Raw genomic sequence first — 9,772 nt, 5'->3', positions numbered from 1 at the left:
GTAAATGCAGTTTTTTTGTGTTATTATGTCACAACTTTGGTGCTCACTGCAGCATTGTAGGATTTTCCCAATATCTCAATAATCCTAAAATCCAATGTTTACCTACCATGCTGGCACCGGTCGCTATGCGCATTTATATGTCATAGCTACTCATTTTCCTCACGAGGCTGAGTGGGCCCCGCAACATCCAGTCACGGAGTCGATCATTTGCTTGATACAAATTTCTTGACCTCGCCGGGAATCGAACCCGGGTCTCCCGCGTGCAAGGCGAGTGCAGTGACCACTACGCCATGGGAGTTGACGAATTTTTCCAATAAAACATATTCGATTCCTACATTTATCCTTCCCTATACATATGAGTTCTTCTTCGCATATAAAATACACAATACATGACCCTCAGCTATGGGTTTATTTCCCTAGTATGTTTTATAAAGTTAATAATAAGATCAACTCCGGTAGAGATACGAGGAGGTACCTGTGGTAATCTTCGAGTTGTGTACCATCGGCTTGAAAGAGCCAGTAGCCTGGTCCTGATTTCTAATCAGAGCCAGTCCCAATATTTCACTTTGATTTCAGTCTTACTAAACTGTTCAACCGACCATGGCAAATTCTTGTCAATTAAAACCTTTAATTCGAGGTCTAAAATCTCTTGTGTTTTCATTTCAGTACCTAACAAAATCCTTTTCCTCCCTTTTAATTTCAGTTCTGACACCCCACACAAGTTCCGCAACCAAGGCATTACGAGAGAAATTAAGCGAAATATCGGCAGAGAATATCATCAGGGGGTATAAGGGAGAACCTATGATATTTGAATTATAAAATCAACTCAATTGTGTTTACTACCTACCTACTCAGCGTTTTTCTTCAAAACAATCCACCAAGTGAATTTTCTTTTGTCTCACTTTCTTGAGATCATTCCCTCGCTCTACCTGACCTGACCACTTTCTATTAAGTGTACAATTGTACATACCTACTTGTGTTCCTCAACAAATGGACACAAAGAGACACAATAATTACTTCTAAATAGGCTTGTAAATGTCGATTCGGGACGCGAATCCGCGAACATAATTGCCAAATCCGCGAACATAATCGCAAAATCCGCGAACAAAATACCCAAAATCCGCGAACAAAATCGCCAAATCCGCGAACATAATCGCGAAATCCGCGAACATAGTCGCGAAATCCGCGAACATAATCGCGAAATCCGCGAACATGATCGCGAAATCCGCGAACATGATCGCGAAATCCGCGAACAAAATCGCGAAATCCGCGAGCATAATCGCAAAATCCACGAACAAAATCGCGAAATCCGCGAACAAATTGCCAAATCCGCGAACATAATCACGAAATCCGCGAACAAAATCGCGAAATCCGCGAACAAAATCGCGAAATCCGCGCTTACCTGCGCTCTCTCGCCATCATATTTCCACTCGCACGTGAACTCAACGTTATCGAACCTCTTCAGTACTTCATGTATGCCCTTGGTCGGATGCGCCAGCATAGGACGTAGCGGTACGCCCGGTGTCAGCTTACAGTGGTCGGGTAGAGCGTGAATACCCTTCTCCAGGAGGGTGGGAACGATGAGGTTGTAGTTCGGACACTCGCTGGAGGGACAGAGAACCGAGATGGGTTAAAGAAAAATCAAATAATAAATTCTTTGTGGTAAAGCAGAGAGCTTCTCCACAGCTTTTCTGGCTATCATAGCATTACTAATACCCGATCTTCAAATGAAGTTTTTTTTTTTTTTTAAGAGTTTGATAGAGGGAACGAGGTTGTAGTTCGGACACTCGCTGGAGGGACAGAGAACCGAGATGGGTTAAAGAAAAATCAAATAATCATCCAGAACACACAGGAGACCATTGGGTTTCCCCTCGACCAGCTGCAGACACAGCGTATTGTCCGAGAATTCAATATGGCGCCAACGAATTCCCTCCTTATTCTATTCTATTCTATTCTATTCAAAACTTACTTGGCTTGATCATCCAGAACACACAGGAGACCATTGGGTTTCCCCTCGACCAGCTGCAGACACAGCGTATTGTCCGAGAATTCAATATGGCGCCAACGAATTCCCTCCTTATTCTATTCTATTCTATTCTATTCAAAACTTACTTGGCTTGATCATCCAGAACACACAGGAGACCATTGGGTTTCCCCTCGACCAGCTGCAGACACAGCGTATTGTCCGAGAATTCAATATGGCGCCAACGAATACCCTCCTTGTTGTATTCTTCCTGTTCGTATTGAAACACGTGCTGGTTGAAGTAGTACTGCAGGTGTTCGTTGGCGTAGTTGATGCACAGCTGCTCGAAACTACCAACGAAAAATTAAATGAAAGAAAAATTTTAGTTTGGAAAAAAATAAGCGGAAAGTAATTTAAGTAAAAAAATAATTGGAGTAAAAAGTACCGTAAAAAGTTAGAGAGCAACTAACTGCCAAAGAAAATTTGCGAAACAAAATTTGGTTGGACTGTGACAGCGAAAAATTTAGTAAAGAAAAAGAGTTTTGTTTTTTTGTTTTTTTTTTTTTTTTTTTTTTTTTTTTTTTTTTTTTTTTTTTTTAAGAGGTTTGACAGAGGGAACTTTAACTGCTATGGTCTTATCGTCCCGAAATCGAGGAGAGAAGGAAGACAGGATAGGAGAAAGCCAGCCGTTCCGAGAACGAACATTATCCCATCAGGATAAAATCCGCCCCGGGCGGGAATCGAACCCGCGGCCTAGCGCTTACGAGGCAGACGCACTACCAACTAAGCTAACTAGGCTGGCATAGACAAAAGTAAAATTAAATAAATGAAATCACTTCCATTTCAGTCTGATGAAACCCACAGCTATTCTGATCAATACTAGCAGGGGTGGTCTCCTCGATCAAGAAGCACTGGTTGAATTCCTCAGGGATAAGAAAATAGGGGGAGCAGGCCTTGATGTAATGATTCCTGAACCCATGCCTGCAGATCATCCTTTAGTACAACTAGATAACTGTGGTAAGTTTTTACCTAGTTTAACTTTTAGGTTACTTTTGAGGAAAACTTCTCCAATTTCCCTAACATGGACTGTTCCGCCAATCCTATTCTCAGTTTCCCAGCCAGAGATCGGATAAGATACATACCTGTAGTACTGACTGTTCCGCCAATCCTATCCTCAGTTTCCCAGCCAGAGATCGGATAAGATATCTTGCCTCGCAGTGACGACATGCTACGAATAGAGACTGAATCTTGTCTATCTTCCTTGATACAGACTGAAAAGAGATGGGAATTCAATTAGTGGTTGAGAGATCTGTAGAAATCACTCAGAACCAAGAGTTCTTGTAAGCGCTAAGACACGGGTTCTATTCCCGCCTGGGGGGATTTCATCCTGAACCGACAATGATCGTTCTCTTCGCTTTCGGGACGGTCAGAGACTTCAGCAGTTAGTTCTCTCAATCAAAACTTCTTCTTCGCTTCCCGTGTACAGATGGAGGCCTTTTTTTGTCAGCCCTCAATCAGCCCTAGGGTGATTGCTTTTGGGCTGACTTTGGTTTTTGTTTAGAATAGAATAGAATATACCTTGTTTATCCTGCCAGAATGGGACTGAAAAATGGAGGCCTTTTTTTGTCAGCCCTCAATCAGCCCTAGGGTGATTGCTTTTGGGCTGACTTTGGTTTTTGTTTAGAATAGAATAGAATAGAATATACCTTGTTTATTCTGCCAGAATGAGACTGAAAAGTCCCTTTACTCCCGCAGTCTAAACCAGGTCCTATATATTTCATAGGTAAAGTTTACAAATAAGTACATATAAAACCTTGCTTCACTGGAAACTGGACTAACTAAAACTCAAGCTGGAATCCTTCCTGTTTAAAGCCCCCCAGCCAGACTAAGCCGGTCTACTCCCTGTTTAAACTGTTTAAAGTCGTTAATTAAAAACTTTCAAGTCCCTCCTAAAAATAATAGAAATACACAGGAAGCAGAGACTGCGGGAGAGAAAACTTTTCCTCGCTCGCCTAATATTTGAGTTTCGTTTATGTTTTTAGTTTGATATATAACTACAAGTTCGGCCATGCCTTTTCCACAAGTTTGGCCATGTTCGGCCATGCCTTTTCCACAAGTTTGGCCATGCCTCGGGATAAACTAGCGGGATTCCGGAGCGAAGCGACGGAATTCAGCTAGTAAATAAATAAAAATACTCACCGCTTGTCCCGTCATGCCGGCAATATCTTTCAGTTTATCGAACACAGTAGCCACAGTCAGTGGTGCGGGCTGAAACATCACACGTTGATTACTCCGAGATCTCTCCGCTACCAACCCCAGGTCTCCGACACTGTTAGCATCTGCCTTGAGCTGAGCTAGGGTTCTACCTGTGCACTGGGATATAGCCTGGGGAATATAATAGTCTGGGCTTAATGTACTGGGCTAGCTACCAACCCCAGGTCTCCGACACTGTTAGCATCTGCCTTGAGCTGAGCTAGGGTTCTACCTGTGCACTGGGATATAGCCTGGGGAAAAAAATAGACTGGGCTTAATGTACTGGGCTAGGCTAGGCTAGGCTAGGCTTCTAGATTACTCTGAGATCTCAACCCCAGGTCCCCGACACTGTTAGCACCTGCCTTGAGCTGAGCTAGGGTTCTATAGAATAGAATAGATTGGGCTTAAATAAATATTAATAAATAAATTTTGGACTTGGCCCATACAAAAAGTAGGACTTTTGTATGGGCCCTTCATATTTTCCTGATACCATGATAATTTTTTCCTACCATACTGGTGTCGTTTGCGCAAACTATTTTTTTTCGACCTAACCTGATCATACCTACATTGCATTCATATCACACCTACATTTATGTTTGATACAAAATTTCAGGTTTCTAAATTCATCGGTTCAAAAATTAAGGTGGGGGGGAAACAATAGACGTTAATGGTACTACACCAGTCCAACCACCAGGTCCGACATTTATTTAAAAATGTCAGGCCGGGTAGTCAGGCTGTTGTAGTAATCCATGGCTTTAATTAAGGGGGATTTAAATGTATAAATTGGTTTTTTAGGGGGGGTTGGTTACCTTCATCAGATTTCCTTCGGCCACATACCAACCCCAGGTCTCCGACACTGTTAGCATCTGCCTTGAGCTGAGCTAGGGTTCTACCTGTGCACTGGGATATAGCCTGGGGAATAAAATAGACTGGGCTTCATGTACTGGGCTAGGCTAGGCTTCTAAATTACTCTGTCTAGATTACTCCAAGATCTCAACCCTAGGTCCCCAACACTGTTAGCTGAGCTGAGCTAGGGTTCTATAGAATAGAATAGATTGGGCTTAAATAAATATTAATAAATAAATTTTGGACTTGGCCCATACAAAAGGTAGGACTTTTGTATGGGCCCTTCATATTTTCCTGATACCATGATAATTTTTTCCTACCATGCTGGTGTCGTTTGCGCGAACTGTTTTTCTCTGCGCACTCGATACCTACCAAAACAATCGTTACGGTCATCACCTTTTTCGACCTAACCTGATCATACCTATATTTATGTTTGATACAAAATTTCAGGTTTCTAAATTCATCGGTTCAAAAATTAAGGTGGGGGGGGAAAATAGACGTTAATGGTACTACACCAGTCCAACCACCAGGTCCGACATTTGTTTAAAAATGTCAGATCTGATAGTCAGGCTGTTGTAGTAATCCATGTCTTTAATTAAGGGGGATTTAAATGAATAAATTGGTTTTTTTAGGGGGGGTTGGTTACCTTCATCAGATTTCCTTCAGCCACCCCGAGTTCGACCGCCTCGTACGCGGGTGCCAGTTTGTTCAGACATAGGTAGACACTGGGCAGGAGGTCCTGCGGTGATAGAACGATGACGGAACGGAAATAGTTGGCCAGGATTTCGATTATTTTGAGCCGGGCGGAAATGGCTTCGATCTCTTGCAGTGTCCGACACAGAGCAAGGTAGGGAACCCTGGAGAAAAAAGAATATTTTATTTATTTATTTGACGAGTCATACAACCCAATAATACACATTGCATCAACAAATACATAAGAAAAGAACATAAATAATAATCAAAGTATGAATTATTTGTGGTAAAGTGGAGCTGTTTCACAACTTTTTGTGGACATCACAGCATTACTAAAAAGTGCCTCTTTTGCAATCAATTTCCATCTTTCAATAATCTTTTATTCTGGTAATGCCGCCACTGGTCGCTACTCGATTAAAGTAGCTACTCAATTGTCCTCAGGAGGCTGAGTGCACCCCGAATTCCAAGCAGTACAGAAAAAAACTCTGACCCCGCCGGGAATCAAACTCGGGCCACGGAGGCTACTAAAATTAATACATATTTACCTAAAAGATTGAGGCCCGGTTCGAGTAAATTTGGCTGAAAATTTTTTACGATCTAAAAACCAATTTTTTTTTCCAAATCGGTTCGAGGTCCAAATTTTTCAAAAAAAAAGAAAAAAAAACAAATATTCTCGAACCCGATTACAGCAGCCACATAGGTAATTTTTCACCAAAATGAGATTTTCAAATCAGCTGAAATTCTTCCTTCTCGAACGGATTTGGCGAAAAATGACGAATTTTTCGTGAAAAAAAAAATATACTTGTTTTACATACTCGAACCGGGCCTAAAACTCCGATTGTGATCCCGGTTAAAACTCACTTTTCTCCGTGTTTCCAGGACGCATCATCAATAGGATGGTAGTTGCTCTGGTGAGGATTATACTCCGCTCCCTTTACCGTTGACCCTGTGAGGGACACACTGCTCTTCGCTTCCTCCACTTTTCTCTCCGGACTTTTCTTGGCCGATTTTTTCCCATTCTGCTTCTTGGGATCCGACTTTACCTTGGGCGATTTTTTCGGGGCCGCTTTTTCAGGTGATTTTTTCCGTTCAGGGGATTTCGAATCTTTCACGGGCGATTTTCCTGTCGCTTTTTCAGGCGATTTCCCGCGAGGTGATTTTTTCTTCGGCGACGCTTTTTCCTCGGCCGTTGGAGAGTCGGTCGTTTTCGACTTTTTTCGTTTCGGACTTCGGGCTGGGGACTTTTCATCGTTCGGACTGTCTAGGTCGCTCTCGCTTTTCTTCCGTTTGGCTTTGGATTGCCGTGGCGACTTTTTCTCCGTTGTTTTGGCGCTGGCCGATTCATTTTCATCTGAAAATAAATGAACACCACTATATGTTACGGTTGTTCCGGTGTTAGTTAATTCGATTTAGAAGATACATTTATAAGGAGAGAGAAAAAGGATATGTTACAGGAAAAGTCCGACGAGCGGTAAATCCTAGGATTTTCCCGTTAAACCTAGGATTCTCCAGAGCTTTCGGGAAAAGTCCGAAATGAAAATCTTCTTCGGCTTTCTTAGGATTTTTAAAAAAGCCAAGAGTTTTTTTTCGAATTACGCGCTTTAACACTTTTAGGAAGGTCGTGGTCTATCCTCAAAACCCTTAAAAAAATCTTTAATATATTACAACTAGATAAGTAGGTGAATTCTTCAACTAATCCAAATCCCCATCCGCGGCCCATTTTTTTTTTATATATATATGTTTTAATGTTCTAAGCAATTGTAATTCTATTATGGAACAAATAAATCCCCATCCATGGCACAAGCTCTGCTTATACGGACGGGTATACCAATACCATTTATAAAAATTCAGTATGTTCTGAGAGATATATTGAAAAATAGTAAATGGAAACTTAATAAAATGAAAATAAAATTAAATAATAAACAAACACAAAAAGCCCACTCCGAGGCTTAGGTGTAGGGGCGAACAGCCCTAAAGGATGGGTTAAGCTACTAGGAATCTACGAATCTACGAGAGTTATATATTGAAAAATAGTAAATGGAAACTTAATAAAAATAAAATTAAATAATAAACAGTTTGGCGTGAATTGACGAAAGCACTCATCTCTTACCAGCACTGATCAACGTGATGATAACACACAGAATGACAAGACAACTCCACCAGCCACGAGCTCTCATATTAATACACATGAAACACTATTTACTCACGAAGCCCAGTCCATACTTGTGTTGAAATAAAAACCATTGTTATTATTATGTGCCAGAAATTAATGCTATTATTATTATTTAAGCCCTCCACACTTCTAGTGAAACTCTTTCGGTCGAAGCTTTAACGCCACTGGCCATTTCTCTCCCTCTCTCCCTCCCTCTCTCTCAGTCACAAATAGTTCGGGACGAGCTTTGGAACACGCTAACTAAAAGAGATCATGGTTAATGGACATTTAAAAATATTAGAGCCAGCCTAGTTAGCTTGAAAGGTAGCGCGTCTATTGTAAACGCCAGGCCGCGGGTTCGATTCCCGCCCAGGACGGATTTTATCCTAAACAAATAAGGTTTGTTTTCGGAACGCCTGGCTTTGTCCTATCTTGTCTTCGTTCCTTCTTTGCTTTCAGGGCGATAGGATTCTTAGCAGTTACAGTTCCTCTATGAAACTTTTTTTTTTTAAACTCAATATAAAATATTAATACCAACCTAAAAATAAGAGGTTTGTTACCTGAATCTGATTTGGTTCCATTCTCTTTGTCTTCCAAATTTTCATCCTTGTTTGAACCATTAGAACTTGCTTTTTCATGTCTGGAGGGGGAGAGGGAGGGAGAGAGAGAGGGAGGGAGAGGGGGGAGAGAGAGAGGGAGGGAGAGAGGGAGGGAGAGAGAGAGAGAAAGAAAGAAAGTAATTTTAGTTTCATGTTGGCTGTAAAAATAAGTTGTGTATTCCCTTCTACTTACCTGATGTATGTTTCAGATGTCAAACTTGGTAAGTACTCCCTTAAAAAGTAAGTAACAGTTGGGGATTTTCCTGACATGTGATATTTGGTCAAATTTAGACCTTCCCCTTTAAACCCAAAGAGTGAAAGAAACATGGCTTGCATTGTGTCATAGCCAAAGCTACATAAGCTATCACATTTTTCACAACTTTAAATACAGGAGCAAGAAAAACCTGTATGATATGTCATGTTTTTTTGCCAAAAACAGATTGGTGTTAGATCAAAAATCGTTTTAACAGTGCCTATCTGTTGAAATTTCTGAAATCCACTTTGACACAACATGTAAAAATAACAAACCCTTCCAGAGAGTACAAATATCATGAAAAAAAAAAGGACTTTGGTGCTGACATGTGATATTTGGTCAAATTTAGACCTTCCCCTTTAAACCCAAAGAGTGAAAGAAACATGGCTTGCATTGTGTCATAGCCAAATAAGCTACACCAGCTATCACATTTTTCACAACTTTAAATACAGGAGCAAGAAAAACCTGTATGATACATCATATTTTTTGCCAAAAACAGATTGGTGTTGGATCAAAAATCGTTTTAACAGTGCCTATCTGTTGAAATTTCTGAAATCCACTTTGACACAACATGTAAAAATAATAACAAACCCTTCCAGAGAGTACAAAAAAAGGACTTAGGTTGTGATAACAACTATATAAATTCAGCTTTAGAACTTACGTCTCAGTTTCATCCTCACTTTCACTCGCTATTTGAACTCTGCTTCTCCTCTTGGTCAACTTCACGGGTGAATCATCTATGCTGTTGTCTTGAGGTGTGCTGTGAAAACAATCAAGTCAGACAAATGTAAAAAAAAAAAAAGGAAAAGGAAAAAAATCACTCATTCATACCATCTTTAACCATTACCTACCAAATCATTAGAAAGATTTTTTTCTTTCTGACTACTAATTTATGGAAGGGACTACAATCGTCAGATTTAAACTCTGACAGTGGTCCAGCTCTTCTATTTTTTTTTTTTTTTTTTTTTTTAAATTTTTTTTTTTTTCCCCCTTCACCCCATAGGGGGGGGGTG

At 40.7% G+C, this 9,772-nt stretch overlaps 1 protein-coding gene across 1 annotated transcript in view; it reads right to left on the bottom strand.

The window, feature by feature from the left end:
• The window catches only part of LOC103515753 (DNA ligase 1), a 43,989-nt gene that overhangs the window by 24,237 nt on the left and 9,980 nt on the right, over positions 1-9,772 (bottom strand). The window contains 7 exon segments of the mRNA XM_026828349.1: positions 1,407-1,604; positions 3,071-3,234; positions 4,163-4,348; positions 5,709-5,919; positions 6,617-7,106; positions 8,468-8,547; positions 9,421-9,519. Coding sequence (XP_026684150.1) covers positions 1,407-1,604; positions 3,071-3,234; positions 4,163-4,348; positions 5,709-5,919; positions 6,617-7,106; positions 8,468-8,547; positions 9,421-9,519 — 1,428 coding nt within the window.

The sequence above is a fragment of the Diaphorina citri genome, unplaced genomic scaffold, assembly GCF_000475195.1.
Source record: "Diaphorina citri unplaced genomic scaffold, Diaci psyllid genome assembly version 1.1 scaffold1410, whole genome shotgun sequence".
Lineage (NCBI taxonomy): Eukaryota > Metazoa > Arthropoda > Insecta > Hemiptera > Psyllidae > Diaphorina > Diaphorina citri.
This window is presented reverse-complemented; position numbering and strand designations above follow the sequence as displayed.